The 22,983-nt window shown below is 42.1% G+C and overlaps 1 protein-coding gene across 1 annotated transcript in view; it reads right to left on the reverse strand.

Moving 5' to 3' along the window:
• Positions 1-385: 385 nt before the first annotated feature.
• The window catches only part of LOC144583658 (uncharacterized), a 230,645-nt gene continuing 208,047 nt past the window's right edge, over positions 386-22,983 (reverse strand). The window contains exon 2 of the mRNA XM_078377950.1: positions 386-4,438. Within this exon, the coding sequence (XP_078234076.1) occupies positions 1,079-4,135 (3,057 nt within the window). The 5' untranslated portion in view covers positions 4,136-4,438 and the 3' untranslated portion in view covers positions 386-1,078. The remainder of the gene's footprint in view (positions 4,439-22,983) is intronic.

Below are 22,983 nucleotides of genomic sequence, written 5' to 3' on the forward strand. Positions count from 1 at the left end.
CAACAACAAAAATTTCCAGAGCTAGCATAGACCAGCAGTTGGCCTGCAGTGTGGCAGAGGCCAGGGCAACTGTGGGTCTTTCCTTTTTGGCCCTTGCAAATCTCATTTCCACACTTCCCAATATCAGATTCTCAACATCAGAAAAGAAGCAGCATGGAAGTTTATACAATGTGTGACAAATACTCCAAGGGTTAGACCTCTTTCTTGGTTATTGAAGGAGGAGACCAGCATTTGTAGGAAAAAGCCTCCCAGAACGGAAGTTTGTTCACAATTATTGAAGAACATTTGAAGATGGTGTGACAACCCCAGACCTACTGGGATATGCCACAGTTTCACTAAGCTGCCACCAACCATTCCCTGTAAGGAGTCACACAGACCAGGAATGGATTTTTAACAAATAAAGGAATAAGGTTTATTTAAATAACACACAGGGAAAATAAAATGATCAAGTGAATAAGATACAGTAACGTGGCTAGTCTCACTCATACATACACCAGTTTGGTTCACACAGAACACCTTTAAATAAAGCACAGACCCTGAACCTATCAGTTCTGGCTACCCATAAAGACACCTGAACCTATCAGGTTGGTACTGACTGACACACAGTAGTACCCTGTCTGACACACAGACTCCCACACCAGCTTCTTCTCTCAGCTTCTCTCTCAGCTCTCCTAACTTCTCCACACAAACTCCACATATATATACAGTACAGCCCCTCCTCCTGATGTCCCGCCTTCCACTCCCCATAGGATGGAACTTTCCCTCCAACCCATGACAGACAGGTAACATCAGTGCTGTATGTAACACCTCCCCTCTTTATAAGTTGTTTTGTAGGGGGAAAGCTAAAGTGCTTTTCTCCAAAAAACAACCTGGATCCAAAACATACAAAAACAGTTATACAATAACATACAATACCATACTTACTTTAGGATAAACATATCAATTAAGCATTTAAACATTTACCATTTACAATACATCAAGTTACCTTTATTCATACAAACCAAGCATGTTTAATAAACAAGTACATTTAACCTTTGGTCACCAAAATATATACATAGTCCATGTTTCTTCGCCGTCTTCAATCTTCAGGTCTTCTTGACAAGGCGTCAGCAACACAGTTCACTGACCCTCTGACCACCTTCACTTCAAAGTCATAGTCTTGCAGGTTTAAAGCCCACCTCATAAGTTTACTATTGTGGGTTTTCATTGTCTTTAACCATTGCAGTGGTGAATGGTCAGTGCACAGAATAAAATGTCTTCCCCAGATGTAAGGCTTGGCCTTCTGGATCGCGTAGACTATGGCCAGGCACTCCTTTTCCACGGTTGCCAAATGTCTCTCACCTTTCTGGAGTTTCCTACTCAGGTAGGACACTGGATGCTGGTCACCATTTTCATCCTCCTGGCAAAGAACTGCTCCTACCCCGCTGTTAGACGCATCGGTGTAGATGATGAACTCCCGGTCGAAGTCTGGAGCACGCAGCACTGGATAGTTGATGAGGGCCTCCTTCAACCTCTGGAATGCCTCCTCACAGTCGCTGGTCCACGGGATGCGGTCATCAGTCTTCTTCCTCATCAGATCGGTCAGCGGAGCCGCAATCTCGCTAAACCTCGGGATGAACTTTCTGTAGTAGCCCACCAACCCAAGAAATGATTTGACTTTTTTCTTGGTGTTGGGTCTGGGCCAATCACGAACTGCTTCTATCTTGGCCTCTAGGGGTTTTATCACTCCTCCCCCTACCATGTGACCCAAATATTTTATTTCTGGGATACCCAGCTGACACTTGCTCTCTTTGCAGGGCCTAGGCCACAGCACTTCCTCCCCTGGGTTAAAGTGCCTCTCCCTGCCTTCCTGGTCATCCCAAGCTTTCTTTCTGACCTTTTGAGCTTGCAGGGTCTCTGCTGCTAGCTCTAGGTTTCTCTTTAGGTCATTCCTTAAGGTGTCTATATATGTCACAACGTCTTGTGGGTCATCCTGGGTGATCTGCTCCCAATTTTGTTTGATTAAATCAAGGGGCCCTTTCACCCTTCTCCCAAACAAGAGTTCAAACGGACTGAACCCGGTACTGGCTTGTGGCACTGATCGATAAGCAAACAAAAGGGATTGCAGCTTCTGGTCCCAATTGTTTGGATTCTCTGCCAAGTAAGCCCTAATCATGCGCATCAGAGTCCCATTGAACTTCTCCGTTAACCCATTACTTTCAGGGTGATAGGCAGTGGTTTCCTTGTGTTTAATTCCACAGATTTGCCATAACCGTTTCATGAGCTTCGATGTGAACGATGCGCCCAAATCTGTGATTATTTCTGAGGCAAATCCCATCCTGGACATATACCCCACCAAGGCATCTGCCACTGTGTTAGTTTCAATGTTAGTCAAGGGAATGGCTTCAGGGTACCTCGTGGCATGGTCCACAATGGTGAGAATGAACCTGTTCCCCCTCTTTGTGGCCTTGGGCAAAGGTCCCACAATATCCACCCCTATGCATTTGAACGGAGTGTCAATCACAGGCAAAGGGCACAACTTTGCTTTGGTCCTGTCACGGTTATTCCCCTGCCTCTGACACACATCACATTGTTTACAGAACTCCTTGATCTGCTTCCCTATTTCAGGCCAGTAAAAATTCTGTGTAATTCTCTGTTGTGTTTTGTTCACCCCTAAGTGCGCAGCAAACATGTCAGAGTGCCCCCTTTGTAAGATCATGGGGCGATACTTTTCAGGTACCACCAGCTGACTTCTGATCCCATCTCCCCCTTTTGAGATATTCCTCAGGGTCTCTCTATATAAAATTCCCTTTTCCTCTCGAAATCTCACTGGGGTTTCAGGTGTTAGCTGGGCGTCTGTCACCTGTTCAAAACACTTTTGGAGAGTGGCGTCTGCCTTTTGCTCTTGGCCAAATCGGCTGTCTGTGGTTAAGGTTTCCACCACAGCTTCAGAACTCCCCTCTGCTTCCGTCTCGGGCTCATCAGTACCCCCCTGAACTGTCCCCGTGGTGGCTTGTGAGCGTGTAATCACTAGCACCCGTTTCACATGTTCAGCCAGGTCATTTCCCACGAGCACGGCTGCTGGCAGAGTCGATGAAATCGCTAGCCGCCAAACTCCCCTCCAGCCTTGGAAGTTCACAGGTACCTCAGCTACTGGCAGCGAGATCACCTGTCCCTCAATCCCTGCCACCTTCATGCTCTCATTTGGGATTATATACTCCCTAGGAATAATACCTGGATGGCACAGGGTCACCTGGGAACAAGTATCCCTTAGCCCCCTATACTGATGGTCAAGTATTCCTACGTCCACCCCTGCGGTTTCAAACAACTGCGAATCTGTTCTCACTAGCAAGCAGCGCTTGACCTCCACAAGAGGACCATTTTCCTCAGCCTGATCAGCAGATGTAACTGTTCCAGATTGAGTAGCCATGGCAACAGGCTCCCTCAGTGACAAGGAGCTTTGCTCTTTCTGGACACAGAACACAGCTTTTGGCTTGGTTCCACTCAAATCATGAGGCACATTTCCCTTTATCTGCTTCCATTTCTCACACCCTGAGATTAGATGGCCCTTTCCCTGACAGAAATAACATTTTCTGCTGTACTTGGAGTCTTTCTCCTCTGGTTTTGGTTTTCCCTCCAAAATCTGGTTCCTGGACTGGCTCTGCCCAGAAGTTTTATCAACAAAATGGCCGCCCATTTTTGGCGGGCTCTGAACTAACCCTTTGGAGTACTTAGGGTCCCATGTTTCCCTCATGTTTTCTTCAGAATAATTCAGGTTTTGATGTTGTGCCTTAACCTGTGTGCCTTCTTTTGGTTTGTTTTCTAGCTGCAATTCCTTCTCTTTTATTCTCAAATCCAGCTCCTTTTGCTTAGCCTCAAACTCAGCCCTGATCTGTAAAAGTTCTTCCTCAGCCCTAGCTTTTATATATTTTACTTTTTCTTCAGTCTTATCTCTGATTTCTTTTAATTTAATGTCTTTTTGCTGATTATATTTTTCAAGATCTTGCTCACTTTGTCTGACCTGAGCCTCATACTTTTCTTTCTTTGACATTTCTTCAACTGATAAATTGTTAATAAACTTATTTAGGAAATCCAATTCCAATTGTACCATTCTAATTTGGTGTTTCAGTTCCATCTCTTTCATCTTCATGGCCATTCCCCTTTTCTTGGCATCTGCCTCTGCCTAACTGATTTCAGCTCTTTCTCTGGCCTCCCTTTCCAATTGTCTCATTCTAAATTCATGCTGTTGGGCTAGGAGCATTTTTCTAAGTTCTGAGGTCAGTTCTCCCGTGCTCTCATCCTGCACTGAGCCAAATTCTTCCTCAGAACCTTGGTCCACCTGGGGTTCCCTCACTTCACCCATTTCTGCCATTTGGCTTCGAGTCAAGGGCATAATCCCCCCCCCAGAACAGGCTGCTTTCAAAAGTCAAGCCTCAAAATAAAGCGACCACTTTTTTTTCTCTCTTTTGCCTCAGAACCAGCCTTCTATAGATTGCTGCTGTTCTTCAGCACTAACTTGCAACTGTTGCCAGCCAGAGTCCACCCCCCTCTGCTAGGCCTCTCAGCAGACAGGCTAGATCACTGCTACTTCACTCAGCTTTGCCTCAGCTTTTTCCCGCCAAAACAGGTTGCCTCAGAGCTCCCTAATCTAGTCCCACCAATCTGAGGTTACACGTTCTTCCACTAGCATACCTCCCCGTGAGGTAAGCCTAGAAGATTACCTACGCGCTCTCAGATTGTCCCTGACTAGACCCCCCTTGCTCTGGGCACACTTGCCAAGGCTTTGCTGGACCACTGGACAACTGGACCAGTCGTATCCCACACGCTGGACACCAATCAATGTGACAACCCCAGACCTACTGGGATATGCCACAGTTTCACTAAGCTGCCACCAACCATTCCCTGTAAGGAGTCACACAGACCAGGAATGGATTTTTAACAAATAAAGGAATAAGGTTTATTTAAATAACACACAGGGAAAATAAAATGATCAAGTGAATAAGATACAGTAACGTGGCTAGTCTCACTCATACATACACCAGTTTGGTTCACACAGAACACCTTTAAATAAAGCACAGACCCTGAACCTATCAGTTCTGGCTACCCATAAAGACACCTGAACCTATCAGGTTGGTACTGACTGACACACAGTAGTACCCTGTCTGACACACAGACTCCCACACCAGCTTCTTCTCTCAGCTTCTCTCTCAGCTCTCCTAACTTCTCCACACAAACTCCACATATATATACAGTACAGCCCCTCCTCCTGATGTCCCGCCTTCCACTCCCCATAGGATGGAACTTTCCCTCCAACCCATGACAGACAGGTAACATCAGTGCTGTATGTAACAGATGGGTGTAACAGCCACCTTATACCTCACAAAGGGGCCGTTACGTCACACTCAATCACTCTTTGTTTCCATTGCCACCAACCATTCCCTCAAATGAAGCTTCAGGCCAAAGTATGATTTCAAAATAAAAACTTAGGTTTATTGTAAGGCTTCAACTTCTGGACTGCGTACACGATGGCCCAACATATTCAAAAGGAATGGTAAATCACTTGAATATAAATAATAAAGCAATCACTATAATAATATAACAATCACACACACACTCTCACAGACCCTCACTATATAGCACAGTTCTTATCTCACAGTATCTCCAAGCCCTATCTCCCTATCTCAACCCTATCTCAAAGCCCTAACTGGCCCTATCTAAATCTCTCACACCATTCACTCCCCTTATATACAACAGCTCCACCCCTTATGTCCCACCCTCCGTCACGCCATTGGCAGATGACACACAGCTTCAGCAGTGACAGGCAGGTGATGTCATAGCTGTATGTAACAATACCTCCCACCTTTAAAAGTTGTTTTGTGGGGGAAAGCTAAGGTGCTTTTCACCCAAAACAACTGGAAACAAAATCAAAAATTACATTTTCCCCACATTTCAACACTTACCATTAATATATTAGGCACATTCTTATATAACTATATGATTCAAAATATACTTACACTTCTATAATCAATTGCAGATATATATATATATATATAGAACAATATTCCAATAACCACATATTTTTCTAACTTATTAAACACAGTTATTAATTTCAAGAGTCCAATTTTTTTTCCATCTGTCGTCGTCTGGTCTTCAGGATAAGGCATCAGCAACACAGTTCATAGTCCCTTTGACTACCTTAACCTCGAAGTCATAGTCCTGTAAAATTAAAGCCCACCTCATTAGCTTGCTGTTTTGGGCCTTCATAGTCTTTAACCACATCAGAGGTGAGTGGTCTGTAAACAGAATGAAGTGTCTCCCCCAGATGTAAGGCTTCAACTTCTGGACTACATACACGATGGCCCAACATTCTTTCTCTATGGTCAACAGGTGTTTCTCACCTTTCTGAAGTTTCTTGCTCAGGTAGGACACAGGATGCTGGTCTCCGTTGTCATCACACTGGCACAGCATGGCTCCTACCCCGGCGTTGGATGCATCGGTGTACATGATGAACTCTCTATCAAAGTTTGGAGCACGCAACACAGGGTGGTTGGTTAACGCCTCCTTCAGCTTCCCGAACGCCTCCTCGCAGTCACTGGACCATGGGATGCAGTCATCACTCCTTTTCCTCGTCAGCTCGGTCAACGGTGCTGCAATTTTGCTGAACCTGGGGATAAATTTTCTATAGTATCCCACTAAAACAAGAAAGGATCTAATTTTTTTCTTGGTATTGGGTCTAGGCCAATTACGTATTGCCTCTACCTTTCCTTCTAGTGGTTTGATTACACCTCCCCCTACTATATGACCCAAATATTTCATCTCGGGGCTACCCAGCTGACATTTACTTGCTTTTACTGTTAACCCCACTGCTTTCAATCGCTGCAGTACTAACTCTAGGTGATACAGGTGATCCTGCCAGGTGTTGCTAAAGATCCCTATATCGTCAATGTCGTCATCGTCGTTTAGTCATGTCCGACTCTTCATGACCCCATGGACCAGAGCACACCAGGCCCTCCTATCTTCCACTGCCTCCCTGAGTTGTGTCAAATTCATGTTGGTTGCTTCGCAGACACTGTCCAGCCATCTCATCCTCGGTCGTCCCCTTCTCCTCTTGCCGTCACACTTTCCTAACATCAAGGTCTTTTCCAAGGAGTCTTCTCATCAGATGGCCAAAGTACTGGAGCTCAGCTTCAGGATCTGTCCTTCCAGTGAGCACTCAGGGTTGATTTCCTGCAGAATTGATAGGTTTGTTCTCCTTGCAGTCCAGGGGATTCTCAAGAGCCTCCTCCAGCACCATAATTCGAAGGCATCAATTCTTCGGCGGTCTGCTTTCTTTATGGTCCAGCTCTCACTTCCATACATCAGACAGGAAAAAACCATAGCTTTGACTATTGGGACTTTTGTTGGCAAGGTGATGTCTCTGCTTTTTAAGATGCTGGTTTGTCATCGCTTTCCTCCCAAGAAGCAGGCGTCTTTTAATTTCGGGGCTGCTGTCTCCATCTGCAGTGATCATGGAGCCCAGGAAAATAAAATCTGTCACTGCCTCCATATCTTCCCCTTCTATTTCCCAGGAGGTGATGGGACCAGTGGCCATGATCTTAGTTTTTTTGATGTTGAGTTTCAGACCATTTTTGCACTCTCCTCTTTCACTCTCATTACAAGGTTCTTTAATTCCTCCTCACTTTGTGCCATCAGAGTGGTATCATCTGCATATCGGAGGTTGTTGATATTTCTTCCAGCAATCTTAATTCCGGTTTGGGATTCCTCCAGTCTAGCCTTCCGCAGGATGTATTCTGCATATAAATTAAATAAGCTGGGGGACAATATACAGCCTTGTCATACTCCTTTCCCAATTTTGAACCAATCAGTTGTTCCATATCCAGTTCTAACTGTTGCTTCCTGTCCCACATATAGGTTTCTCAGGAGATGGATAAGGTGGTCAGGCACTCCCATTTGTTTAAGGACTTGCCATAGTTTGCTGTGGTCCACACAGTCAAAGGCTTTTGCATAGTCAATGAAGCAGAAGTAGATATTTTTCTGGAGCTCTCTGGCTTTTTCCATAATCCAGCGCAAGTTAGCAATTTGGTCTCTAGTTCCTCTGCCTCTTTGGAATCCAGCTTGTACTTCTGGGAGTTCTCGGTCCACATACTGCTGAAGCCTACCTTGGAGGATTTTGAGCATAACCTTGCTAGCGTGTGAAATGAGTGCAATTGTGCGGTAGTTGGAGCATTCTTTGGCACTGCCTTTCTTTGGGATTGGGATGTAGACTGATCTTTTCCAATCCTCTGGCCACTGTTGGGTTTTCCAAACTTGCTGGCATATTGCATGTAGCAGCTTAACAGCATCATCTTTCAAGATTTTAAGTAGTTCAACTGGAATGCCATCACCTCCACTGGCCTTGTTGTTAGCCAGGCTTTCAAAGGCCCACTTGACTTCACTCTCCAGGATGTCTGGCTCAAGGTCAGCAACTACATTGTCTGGGTAGTCCGGGATATCCAAATCTTTCTGATATAATTTCTCTGTGTATTCTTGCCACCTCTTCTTGATGTCTTCTGCTTCTGTTAGGTCCCTATCATTTTTGTCCTTTATCATGTCCAACCTTGCGTAAAATGTTCCTCTAATATCTCCAATTTTCCTGAACAGATCTCCGGTTTTTCCTTTTCTGTTATTTTCCTCTATTTCTTTGCATTGTTCATTTAAGAAGGCCCTCTTGTCTCTCTTTGCTATTCTTTGGAAGTCTGCATTCAATTTTCTGTAACTTTCCCTGTCTCCCTTGCATTTTGCTTCCCTTCTCCTCTCTGCTATTTCTAAGGCCTCATTGGACAGCCACTTTGCTTTCTTGCATTTCCTTTTCTTTGTGATGGTTTTTGTTGTTGCCTCCTGTACAATGTTACGAGCCTCTATCCAAAGTTCTTCAGGCACTCTGTCCACCAAATCTAGTTCCTTAAATCTGTTCTTTATTTCCACTGTGTATTCATAAGGGATTTGGTTTAGATTATACCTAAGTGGCCCAGTGGTTTTTCCTACTCTCTTTAGTCTAAAATTGAATTTTGCTATGAGGAGCTGATGATCAGAGCCACAGTCAGCTCCAGGTCTTTTTTTGCTGACTGTATAGAGCTTCTCCATCTTTGGCTGCAGAGAATATAATCAATCTGATTTCAATATTGCCCATCTGGTGATTTCCATGTATAGAGTCGCCTCTTGTGTTGTTGGAAAAGAGTGTTTGTGATGACCAGCTTGTTCTCTTTACAAAACTCTATTAGCCTTTGTCCTGCTTCGTTCTGAACTCCAAGGCCAAACTTCCCTGTTGTTCCTTTTATCTCTTGGCTCCCTACTTTAGCATTCCAGTCCCCTAGAATGAGAAGAACATCTTTCTTTGGTGTCAGTTCTAGAAGGTGTTGTAAATCTTCATAAAATTGTTCAATTTCAGTCTCCTCAGCAATGGTGGTTGGTGCATAAACTTGGATTATTGTGATGTTGAAAGGTCTGCCTTGGATTCGTATTGACATCATTCTATCATTTTTGAGATTGTATCCCATTACAGCTTTTCCCACTCTTCTGTTGACTATGAGGGCTACTCCATTCCTTCTATGGGATTCTTGGCCACAGTAGTAGATATGATAATCATCTGAGCTGAATTCGCCCATTCCTGCCCATTTTAGTTCACTGATGCCCAGGATGTCGATGTTTATTCTTGCCATCTCCTGTTTGACCACCTCCAGCTTCCCAAGATTCATAGATCTTACATTCCAGGTTCCTATGCAGTATTTTTCTTTGCAGCATTGGACTTTCCTTTCACTTACAGGCAACTGTAAATGCACTGAGCCCTTGCAGAGTTTTGTCCATCAGCCTTTGGAATGTAGCTGGGGAATCCCTAAGGCCAAAACTGAGGACACGAAGCTCAAATAAGCCGAAAGGGCTACAAAAAGCGGTTTTTTCTTGGTCTCTAGGGTCTACCCGTATTTGCCAGAACCCTTTAGTCAAGTCTAAACAGGAAATGTATCGACAACCCCCAATGGTTTCAATCAGGCTGTCAAGTCTGGGCATGGGGTAAGCATCTGGTTTGGTTACTAGATTTAATTTTCTGTAATCCACACAGAACCTAATGCTTCCATCCAGTTTGTCCACCAAAACTATTGGAGCTGACCAAGGGCTAGATGATGGCACAATAATATTTTCTTTTAGCATCTCATCTAGTTCCTTGCGCACCTTGTTCACGGTTACTCTGTATGGGGTTACTGCCTGCGGGGGTGCATTTCCAGTATCTATTCTATGCATCACTCCCTTGGCTAAACCAGGCTTGCTTGAGAAGACCTATTGATACTTAGAAATCAACATCTTTAGTTCCCTCTGCTGTTCCCGCCGCTGGACACCAATTTTATTGTAACAGCCACCTTATACCTCACAAAGGGGCCGTTACGTCACACTCAATCACTCTTTGTTTCCACTGCCACCAACCATTCCCTCAAATGAAGCTTCAGGCCAAAGTATGATTTCAAAATAAAACTTAGGTTTATTGTATACAAACAAAAGGAATGGTAAATCACTTGAATATAAATAATAAAGCAATCACTATAATAATATAACCATCACACACACACTCTCACAGACCCTCACTATATAGCACAGTTCTTATCTCACAGTATCTCCAAGCCCTATCTCCCTATCTCAACCCTATCTCAAAGCCCTAACTGGCCCTATCTAAATCTCTCACACCATTCACTCCCCTTATATACAACAGCTCCACCCCTTATGTCCCACCCTCCGTCATGCCATTGGCAGATGACACACAGCTTCAGCAGTGACGGGCAGGTGATGTCATAGCTGTATGTAACAATGGGGATTCATTACAGGCTGGTTTTAGGTGATGCTTCAGAATGCTGGTTGTGAGTTTCTTGCTTTTAATTTCAGCCATGTCATATATCGTCATATTCTCCTGCTCAGCTTTGAATATGATTTAAAATGCCCAGCTTTAGACATTCCCAAATTGCATTCCAACACTGCATTTAATTATAGCAATGATGCCATTAGGGTTGTAATAAATATCTTGATGCCCTACCTGTCTCTCCTCATGGATGCTTCTGAAATGTCTACATTAAGTTAGAAGGGGTAATGGGTTAATAATGGCTTCTACCCAGAGGCGGTTTCAGGGCAGATTTCAGGGCACCCACAACTTGGGCCCTCTGCATGCTGGTGGGCTCTCCATGTCAGTGACCACTCGGTCGCCCTCCTCCTGTTTTGCTTAAATTGAAAGGCAGGCTGAGTGGTAGCAACAGCATCAAAAATAACAAAAAAAGAACAAAGGGAGGATGGTGTTTGTGATGCCAGCTGTAGTGACAACCTGATGGCTTCCATTCTAAATTCCCCTAATGTCCTGCAGGGATTATCTTTCTGCACGGTATTTTGGATAAATCCAATAGCAGGTATCACTGGAGCACTAGAAAATGTGCTTTTAACAACTGGATGTAAAACATTAGGCAAACTTCATTGTATATGTCATTGCTGGGCTTGATTAGTGATTCTCAGCGACCACTGGTAGGATGCAGAATTGGGCGCAGGTTTGGCATAACAATGGTCAAGAATTCGCTCCCCACATCCTCCTGCAAGTGTGATGTGTTCTGTTTATTGATTTTTTCTGCTACAGATGATTCAAGAAGACTAGGAGTGACTTTAGATGCCATGTTTCTGCTGATCCCTTGTTCCCCTTGGAACGTCCTTCTTGGAAAAAGGGTCTTTTCTGTTCATAATCCGGTTGGACTCAGGTTCTTTGACAGAGCAGTTGGTGGAGCTAAGAACTGCTGGACGAGACTACAGCTGCTGCTCCTTACAGTGTGATGGTCCTGTTTTCTTTTTTCATGTGCAGAAGCAATATACAGTAATGGAACAGGAGGATCAGATGACAGAGTGGCTGTTGTTGCCCAGAGGATGCCTGAATGTGTTCACAATCCTCACATTCTTCAGGAGGCTCTTTCCATGCCCCCCAATGGTGCTGTATAAGTCATACAGTACAGTACGTGTATTTCCAATGAATGTCAAAACTGAAACCTCTGTGAAACGTGTACAAAGGCCCACCAAGAGCCTATGCATTGTAACTGTTCTAGGCTATCGCTGAAAACTTATTCGACCACTTTTACAGCCTACATCTATTAATTTTTACTGCTTGACTTTTCTGTGTCTGGGTTTTTCCCCCTTCATAATGCATGCCCAGGTTAGAAACATTAAAAAGTTTAATCTTTATTTCCTCCCACCTTGGCTGTATTGTTTCCATCTGACCCTGGTATTCTTGCCTCAGCCTTCTGTTGAGGGTCATCATTCTAAGCTCCTATGTAAGGCTCCTCATCTTAATATCCTGCCATTTCCAGCCAGGAACAATTATTTTTGTGCCAGCTCAAGGAGTGCGGCCATGAATTTTCTGTTTCCTCAATGTCTGGCCACATTGGAGGCTCCAAACACAACCTGTGCAAGGGATTCGTTCAATTTGGCACATGACCGAGCAATGAAATCCATTCATTTAGTCATACACACAAAAAGACCCCGAGCAGTCTGCAACCAAGGTCATGGGGGAACGTGTCTGCTGCTTTTGAGAAATTATGTCTCAATTACCTGAACCACAGTGACCTTGAAAATAATAGGGGAAGAAACATTTAAAGGCAACCCAACACACATTTAAGGGCTCTTTATCAGTTCAAACTATTCTAAGCTACTCTACAATAGTAACTTGAGGCACTTTATGTTAGTGTAGATTTTTGTGATTAAAACCACACATACCATCCATTTTAACTCTTTCAAATATCAGTCTGTTCCTATCTGTATGCTGTACTTTCTGAATTCAATTCATAACTTTATTTTATCTATGCGAGCAAAGCTGTCTTTGCATGTGATCACTCATTTTCTCACACACATATACAGACATTCCACACGTTAATATTACAGAATATATCTCCTACTATATGCCTTTGCCTCACTCAAGTGTGTGTGCTTTTAAACTGTAAATCCATTCTAGATAATTGGAACCAGTTTTTATACACATTGGTTAATAGAGTGAGGCAAAAATACAACTTCTCAGCCTGAGCCACTGAGTGAAGAAGAGAGTAACTCCCAAGAAGGCACAAGTGACCAGACAACTTTGGCCCCTTCTGTTACCCAGAATGGACAAGTCTGTCAAGCTCGGTCTCATCCACGGCCAGCACAGTCCAAATGGTGGGGTTGAAAGCCTTTCTGGTTTCGATGCACAGAGATGTGTATGTTTCAAATAATTCAAAAGGATGCATGTTTCAAAATGCATTTTCCATTACATATTTTCTTCATTGACAAAAGCATGTTTGTATGTTTTCCTCCAAAAAATACACATTTTCTAGCACGCATGTTTGAATGTGCACATTTTCCAAAACCCCTGCTTTGTTTTTGCTTTTAGGTTCAGCTCAGGCATACACAGACACTCATTGCCTCATATACAGGGCAAATTTTGTAAAGGTTGGGGGCATATATACAAGCCTAGCCCACAAAGGTTGGTGCATTCCTATCACCACTATACACTTTTGCATATTAAGCACCACGTGTATATAGGGGTCTGTAGCCACATTTGTCTGAATGCCTCTACAGAGCTCATGGGAGAAAGGATGTGGTTTTATCAATTGACCTCTATAGGCCTTTGCACTCAACTGACAAATGCTTGTGTGGTAAGGAGGCCACACATGTACATATAGAAAATCCCTCACTCAACAGGGGTGGAGGCCTTAGATACAATCTATCTCCTATTTATCATGCTGCCCTTTCATCTGTCCGCAGAAAGATCAGGACTGCAAAGACCACTGTTAATGACAATTAACAACCCATGAGAATGGGTGGAGAAGGACTGCAAAAGTGGGATTTTCACTCACCCATCCCCATCTAATGAGCTTATTCAGACCAGGGGGAAGTGGAACAAACATACCAGGGGGTCTCCTACCAACTCAGACTGAAATACTGTAAGCTACTTGGATGAGTAGCGAAACATTTCAACCTAATAAGAAAGAAGTCCGGTCACCATGACTCAACTTCCAGATATTGTTGATGCTGTGTCACTTTATGCCAATTTCTTAACTTCAGGCAATTCGCTATCAAACATTCTGCAGCAATGCAACAGGATTTCAACCAATGTTTATCTGGTAAGCTGTAGTCAATAGCTATGGCCAAGATTTCTGTGACACAAATATGGTGTACGGATGCTGAATTTCTTCATGGTAGCTCCAGCACTGAGGAACTCCAGTTGACATGGCCTTCACCCTTGTTGTGCAGTTATCAGGGACTTTAAATCAGCCTTCAGCTGAATTTATCATAGTTTAGATGTTGACATCATATTTTTTTTTGTATGCTTACTAGTATGGATGCATCTGACTATTTTTGCCCAAGTAAACTTCTCTTTGGTGTGCCTGAAAAGGCTATCATGCAAAGGAGCAATGTATTATGATAATTAGCATCTCTATAGATACATCTGCATAAAGTAACATGGCTAAATTCTGCAATATGGATGTCCCTGAATATCTTATGTTCCTGCAAGCTGATTTCTTCCTACTTGCTAAGAATATTTCCGGGAAAGGGAGTGATTTGCAGATCTTTGTTCTGCAGAAATTCTGCATGGACACTTTTCATAGTAGATGCCTTCAAACTAGGGTTATATCTTTTGAAGTTAATTAACTCTGGCTCCCTATAAATTATTTAAAGAAAAGCAAGAGAATTACATTTGGCTTCTCGTTGTTAAAGTTGAATGCTTGCCTTAACAGAATGTCAGTGAAAGCATTTTAGGGTTTATCAAGGCAGTCAGTCAAAACTTGCCTCCAGCTGCATTTTTGGCCTTTCCAGGATGTAAAGATCCCATTTCAAATATGAGAGAACATGACTGGGTTCTCTGTTGCAGTGCAGTGGGAAGTATGATCAGCAGCTGTAGTTACACAAGTAACGAGACCAGTAACTGAACCCATTAACTATCTGATGACAAAGGAAAGGAGAAGATTGAATCCAGCACCTTCCCTGGGTTCCTGTTGTGCTAGAAGCTGATTAGACTGAATGATTTCTGTTCTTCTGACCAGGACTCTGCCTGCATAGTCCCTGCACTTCAATGAGGAGTGGAAAGCAACTACACCTGCAGCACCCATTCACCTCAGTTTTGTTCTTCATCACCTGTGAGCAGAAGTCCCCTTGACAGAACACAGTGACATTGTCTCTGTATCAGAAATACACGTTTCAGAAAAGCCACTTGAATTTGCCACAGTGCTGCATTACATAAAACACCTTCCATCCACTTAAAAGCAATTCAGCCCCACTAAACTCATTGAGCATAACTTCACATAATTTTGCCATGCAAGTATGATGGGCTTCAGGGCCTGGAGGCCAAGGAAGAACCAACTGGTTGTATTATTACAATTTGTGCTGACCCACTAGCATTACTTGTAGGTGTGTAGCAGGGAAAAGGGAAATGATACATGGAGCTTTTGCACACAGAAAATGTACCGTATTTTCCATGTATAAGATGTCCCGATGTATAAGACACCCCTCACTTTTCTAACGCAAAATTAAGAAATCTAACCTGGGCTTAGCAAGTGGAGTGGGAAGGGATCAATATGCTGCAGGATTGCTTTGATCCCTACTTTCTCACTTTGTGCTAAACCCTGTGGGGCATAGCAAAAGGAGGGAGAAAGGGATCAAAGCAATCCTGCAGCTGCAGGATTGCTTTGATTCCTTTCTCCCTTGTGCAGCCGTGGGATTGCTTTGATCCCCCTCCTTTTGCTAAGTCCCACAGGGCTTAGGAAGTGGAGGGGAAAGCAGGGATCAAAGTGATCCTGCAGCACTTTGATCCCTGCTTTCCCCTCCACTTGGAAAATCTTAGCAAAAGGAAAGCAGGGAACAAAGCGCTGCAGGATCGCTTTGATCACTGCTTTCCCCACCTTTTGCTAAAGCTTAGCAAGTGGAGAGGAAAGCAGGGATCAAAGCACTGCATGATTGCTTTGATCAGTGTTTTCCCCCTCCACTTGTTAAGCCCTTAGCAAAAGGAGAGGAAAGCAGGGATCACAGTGCTGCAGGGTTGCTTTGATCCCTGCTTTCCCCTCCACTTGCTTTTGTTCTCTCCTCAGCTTACTTCCATGTATAAGACGACCCTCAGTTTTTAGTCTAAAGATTTTAGACAAAAGTATTGTCTTATATATGGAAAAATGTGGTGGGTAGTGTCAATTTATGGATTTAATCAAAGCAGTCTAAAATTAGGATCCTTGCCTCTTAGTCTTGATCCATGCTCTGCCAGTCACATTCACTTTGATCACCACGTTCCTTTTCACTGCAGTTTTGAGATTGGGAGAAGACACAGAAAGCAGACTGAAAAATTTCACCTGAGCTTTCTCAGAACCATTTTGAGGGTGGGGGAAGGTGAGAATTCAATGTTGTATGACCAAACAGATTTACAGCATTTCAATCAATGCTCAAACCAAACTAACCAGTCACTAAAAACAACATATTGACTCATGTTGACACACTTGCTAAAGCTTGGAAGCATTTGAAAGAATGTCAAAATCAAGATGCTTTCCATCTGCTTCCTATTGGGTGTTGGAAGATATGATCGTGTGGCTCTATTTTTTAGTAACAAAAGGAGTTGGCAACATGGAAAACTGTTAATTTTTCTAACAGCAAGGAACAATTTAATGAAAATCTATGCCATTAAATGATCAGAATGTCAGAAGTAAAGTCTGACATTGTCTTTTCTGTGTAATAACTGTGTTAGTGCTGTGTTAATTGTTTGATGAAAATGAATATTTTCCTAACACTTTAAAATGATAAAGACACAAATCACCCCATTAAATTTTATTTATTTATTTATTTATTTATTTATTTATTTATTTATTTATTTATTTATTTATTTATTTATTTATTATTTGATTTATACCCTGCCCATCTGGTCTATATGACAACTCTAGGCGGCTTACAACATAACATAGAAATAATAAAACCCAAGACTACTACTTAAAACACCCAATAATAAATTATAAAACAATATAAACTAAGAAATAAATAAAAGGAATAAAGAAAGTTCAAGTACTGATATGAGGGAAGGCCTGAATATACATCCATGTTTTTAATTAGCATTTCAAGGTACCCAGTGTGGGGGCTGCGTGAATCCCCGGAGGGAGGTTGTTCTGGAGGCAAGGGGCCACTGCCGAGAAGGCCCGACTTCGTGTCTTCTCCTCCCGGGCCTTTCTTGGCATCAGGCTCCTCATTTATTTATAGAGATATTAATAACTGCCAACTCATACTGGGCTTTGGGATAAGTACCTAATTTCTAGATTTTGCTGGAAAACACCCCCTCCCCGATGAAAATAAAAATCTTCTGAGCTGATGTTGAAAGCTAGTTGCACTTCCTTAGTAGCAATGCGGGTGGGGGCAGTTACATTCAGTCACACTCAGGAGAACCTACGGTGCATATTTTCTTTCTCCAAATACTTCAGGCTCAAGCCTAGCAGAAAGAACTGGATTGGGTTGCAGTGAGGAGGACAACAATTAAGCTCTATTTGAAAGAACTCTTTTTCTTTCACACAAGATTCAGGCCTTCTCACCAATAGGACATCAATCAATCAATCAATCAATCAATCAATCAATCAATCAATCAATCAATCAATCAATCAATCAATCAATCAATCAATCAATCAATCATCAATCAGTTACATGATTAATACATTTACACATCAAATGCAAGATGAACTCTCTGCTTTGTGACATCCACATGGTTCATGTCATAAGGAGTGGCAATTGTAACTTGTTATCCTCTTGCCAACTTTCTGTTTTAAAAATGGACACCCCAAGACATATACATGAGCATGATCCTGATGTACAACCAAGGTGGACAAATATAACGTAATAGGTTAAGGCAGAGCAGGATATGTCATGTGTTGTTGTTCATCTGAAGTTGTATTTACCTAATTTTTGGACCTTCTAAGGATAAGATTATTTTTCTTATGTCCTGATACATTAACCTATAGAATTCAAAGAGGTTGTACTTCCTTTTTCAGATGACTGTATATTTTGAATGCTAAATGTCTTCAGGCCCCCAATCTAGAATGAGGGCCCACGCAAAGGCAGCCCTTTAAAGATGGGTATTTTTAGCTGCAAGAACAGTGAAGGAGAGACACATTCAGGAAAGCATAGGAAGGGCAGATTGCAGATATTGTAAAGATTTACTCTACTAACTGAAGTTGACAAGGATGGACTCAAGATCACTGTGGAAACTATCAAAGAAGAACCAGGGCTACGTGTCTACAATGCTGAAAATGTTATGGAGGTGCTCTTTGGTAGTTATGCAGTCATTTCATTCATTTAACCATAATTTACCTAACTTTCAGACCTGCTAAGGACCAGATGATTTTTTTATTATGTCCTGATACATAAAACCATATAATTAAAAAAGGATGTGCTTTCTTTTTCACATGACTGTAAGTTGCCTTAAGTTTAAGCACACTTGAGCAAAGCATATTTAATTTTGTTGTCAGCCATGTTTGTTTGTTTGTTTGTTTGTTTGTTTGTTTGTTTGTTTGTTTGTTTAACTTATATGCCGCCCACTCTACCCAAAGGTCTCTGGGCAGCTTACAACCAGTAAAATTCAATTAAAATACAATAAAAGATAAAATGATTAAAATACAATTAAAATTGCCATCAGGACCCACAGTTGATGTTATTTCAATTAAAAGCCTTCTGGAACAGGAAGCTTTTGACCTGGCACCGAAATGTCATCAACGTTTAGCAAATGTTGTAGTTGTTGCTGGCCTGTTCAGCCCTGGTGATTCCATCTGATTCTGTAGACAGAATTTCTAAGGGTTTGGTGAATGTCTTTCTTGAGTGGTCCCTAATAAATAAGATGCATAAGCACAAGAAACATCATTTCAGAGATAATGTGAATTTTTCTTTCTGTGTGTGTATATAAATATTATTATATTATATTATATTATATTATATTATATTATATTATATTAGTAGGATACATATATCCATACATTACACACATGGGAGAACTGAAGACACTAGAGAATTGGTGCCTCATATTGATTGAAAAGATTCATGCTATCTGACCCAGCTTTTTCTGCTATGGACCACAGTAAGAAAGGATAGGACAGGAAAGGAAAGGAAAAGAAAGAACAAGAAAAAATAAGAAAGGAAAAGTAAGGGAAATATCCATATATATATATTTCAATTGCTTTTTTTTAAAAAAAAACCCCAAGTTCTTTCCTTCCCAACTATGAAGGAATTTGGATATATCTCTCTCTCCCCCCACCCCCATGCCTTCATAATTGGGAAGGAAAGAACTTGGGATTCTAACTGAAAAGTTGAGACGCAAGAGATGGGGTGAAAAGGGCCACAACTTCAGTTTAAACCCCTAGCTTGCAGTGGGACCTCCAGTAGTGGCAATACTGGGCCTATGGGCAGGGATCTCTCCTGGCCCCCTCTCCTAGCCTATAAGAGTCAGCCCCCGGCTCTTCTGCAAGTTACAGCCTTGTCCCAGCTACCCTAAATTTCAGAGGTCATTGAGGGTCCTTTTCCACCCATGCTCCAGTTCATGACCCAATTCGGACTTAGAGAATGACCCACATCCAGGCACCCAGATCCCATTATCCTAGTGTAGTCCTCCAGTCACCAAAAGCAGCCTCCCCCCCCCAGAGCGCAACCTTCGTTCTTTTCCGTACTTCCTGCCACAATGAGGAGGCAGCCCAAGCTTAGCTTCCTGCCAGCATCTGGTTGCCCACACAGCCCTGAGACCCTGCAGATCCAAAGAGGCCAGCGTTTTCCTTGCTTAAATGCTGGCCAGTGTGGCACAAGCCCTGCTTCTTTCTGTGTGGAGGCAAAGGGCCCCCCATCAAAACAGAAGCCTCATTATCGTCACATCTGTCACCATGTAGAGCTGGGGACTTTGTTTGGGAGGTGGGCTTCCTTTTCATCTCACTAATGAACATAAGAATGCAAGGCAGAAAAGAGTCCCAGATAGTGACAGAATCCTTCTGAGACAATAGAGCTCAAGAAAGTTGTCATTCTAAGTTGTTTCTCCCCCTCTGACATTTCATTATCTAAAGTCTGGCTTTTATCAGTAGCTGCCGCTGCTTTTAAACAACTTTGAAAAGCCAGCTTAGTACATTAAATATGGAGGTTGCAAGCCTTACGTTTTTAGTTATAACTCAGTGTGCATTTAATCCTCAGAATTCCAAGCTCCTTACACTATGGTGAGCAGATCCTCATGTCTAATTTTCTTTGGGACTGATAAGAAAATTGTTGATACTTAAGTCAGTTTCCCTTGTTCTTCTGGCTTCTATAGTACTTAAATGTTAACTTTAAAATCATGAACTAGCAGAGGGAAATTAATTAGGTCAGCCTGCATTCTTTAATTGTTTCTTTTTGTTCTGCCTTTCATACAGCAATATCAAGTATGGATCACACCATGCCTCTCAGCCCTCAGGTTATTTTATTATGGCATTTCTACTGTATTTTGTACTTTTTGCTGTAAATCTTTATCCAAGCTTTCAATTACACAGGTATAGAAAAAATCATTTGGGGAAGGAAGAGGTGCTGGAGGAATGTCTGGAGCCTAGTCCACAACAAATTCACCACTTTGAGATTTAGGAATAGATGGTTACATTTTTGACCTTTATCTTCCAAATACTTAAAATGCTTGCTTGCTCGGGAACAACTGCAACAGAAGTGTAGCATTTAGTTCAGATGATCCTCTTTCCACATGCAGCTTTATAACACTTTCCACGTTCCTCATATAGACACAATCCAGGGTAAATTAGAATGATGAAATTTTGGTTGCTAATCTCTTGGCCAGATCACTTACTCATGAATACAGATCTGGAAGCCTTGATTCAAATACTAGCTTAGTTCTGAGGTTACAGTAGTACCTTTGTTTACGAAATGAATGCGTTCTCTGGAATGTTACGTAATGCAGAAATTTCGTAAACCAAAACACGGATTGCCATAGGAATGGGGGTGCCACTACAAACCTCCAGGCACAATGCATTCTGGAAAAACTTTCTTCACAAACTGAAAAAAACAAAACGGAAAAATGTGGGATTTTTTTTGTTTTCAACAGATTTCAGTTCGTAAACCGAAAATTACGTTAACTGAGGCGTTTGTAAACCGAGGTACGCCTGTAATTGTCCTAAGCAAATGACTGCCTTTGATTCTCAACTTTGTATCTGTAAAAATTGGAGAAAGTTACTCACAGTCATACTGTTACAATTTAAACCATGTACATAAAACACAAACAAATTTCAAAGAAGTAGTTGTGTTTCTGCACATGTAACAACATGTAACAACATTAAGCAAGAAAAGGAAAACCATTAAGAATTGCACTTCTCTAAATGGGAAAGAGGTGTGAATGTGTCAGGAGGCTGAATTTTATTTTATTTTATTTTATTTTATTTTATTTTATTTTATTATTATTATTTTTTGTGGATTACAACTCACTCCTCCAAAGAAATGGTGTGCAATAATTAGGCTGCAGAAGTTGGCATATGGAGGCCACATACGTAGGGGCAAACATGCTGGCACAGAAGAGATAGTCTGAACAGGGGAAGTTTGCCATTTCCATATGAACCCACCCCCTGGCCCCACCCCCAATTTTGGCTCACATGTGTAGACTATATATATATATTATTTAGCCATTGCCTGAATGTTTATCTGAACCAACATTCTGAAAGTTTATTGCTAGTAAAAAAAAATTTGACCGCCATTTTTGCACCCCTTTTTACACTGCTCCTACACTCATAATGATGGCACACTGGGCAGATATATTTGCAACCTCCAACCAAGTGTCTGAAGAAGGGGATTGTAAGCATTTGTCATGGCACATGCAGTCATGTGCGTATGGAATGCCTGACTTCTACTTCCACAACAAAATACTTGTTTCCTTGCATAAGCACTGAGAATAGTGGTCTTTAGCCACTTTTTTTTCCTTCTCTGCATTCTGTGCATCATTCTTGAAGTATTGAAAGTAACAATGGTGTCAACAGTATCAAGTTATAAAATATTTGTTAAAAAGTATCAAAATATACATTTAAATATGCTTAATTATTTTTTATTATTAATAATAAATATTATTAAATCTTAGTTTGACAGACAATAACTGTCTCTAGAGAAACGTTGGTTTCAAAAAATCGAGTTTAATGCAGAAATGGAATGGAACAAATTTATGTTTTAAAATGTGATAGTAACCAAAAAGAGATTTGTTTACGTCAAGCTCATATGTAATTCTACCTGGGTAAGGCGTCTCTCCCCATTGCTGCCTTGTCGTGGCGAAGGGGCTTGAGTAATTCAGAGAAGCTATGGGCTACGCCGTGCAGGGACACCCAAGACGGACAGGTCATAGTGGAGTGTTCCGACTAAACACAATCCACCTGGAGTAGGAACTGGCAAGCCACTCCAGTATCTTTGCCAAGAAAGCCCCATGACCAGAAACAAAAGGCTAAAAGATATGACTCTGGAAGATGGGCCCCTCAGGTCGAAAGGCGTCCAACATGCTTCCAGGAGGCGGTGGAAGACAGGAAGGCCTGGCGTGCTCTGCTTCATGGGGTCACAAAGAGTTGGCCACGACTTAACAACTGAACAACAACAACAAGGCATCTCCCCACTTCCAGGCAACATATGCTGAAATCAGGCTTCACTGGGATGAGCACAGAGTTGGCCCTAGACCCACACCTTCACTGGCATAGACCCTCCATCTTTTCCATTCCTGGGAATTCTAGGGTTTGACAAAATGTAGGCAATGAGATGTTGCTGTTGCTGCAACTTTTATATATAAATTACAAATATTAAATATCAAATCCGAATATGCTTTTCATATTTTCAGGCATTCATTCTCCATTCAATGAAACTTTAAACATAAAACAGGAAGAAAATGGAGGAAGACTGTCATATATGTTTATGTTCGTTCTCCATATATGCAGCTGGAAATGAGCAGTTCAGAATGACTACCAGTCTCTGAGTTCTGTTAAAAATGAAATG

This window comes from Pogona vitticeps, chromosome 1, assembly GCF_051106095.1.
Source record: "Pogona vitticeps strain Pit_001003342236 chromosome 1, PviZW2.1, whole genome shotgun sequence".
NCBI classification, from domain to species: domain Eukaryota; kingdom Metazoa; phylum Chordata; class Lepidosauria; order Squamata; family Agamidae; genus Pogona; species Pogona vitticeps.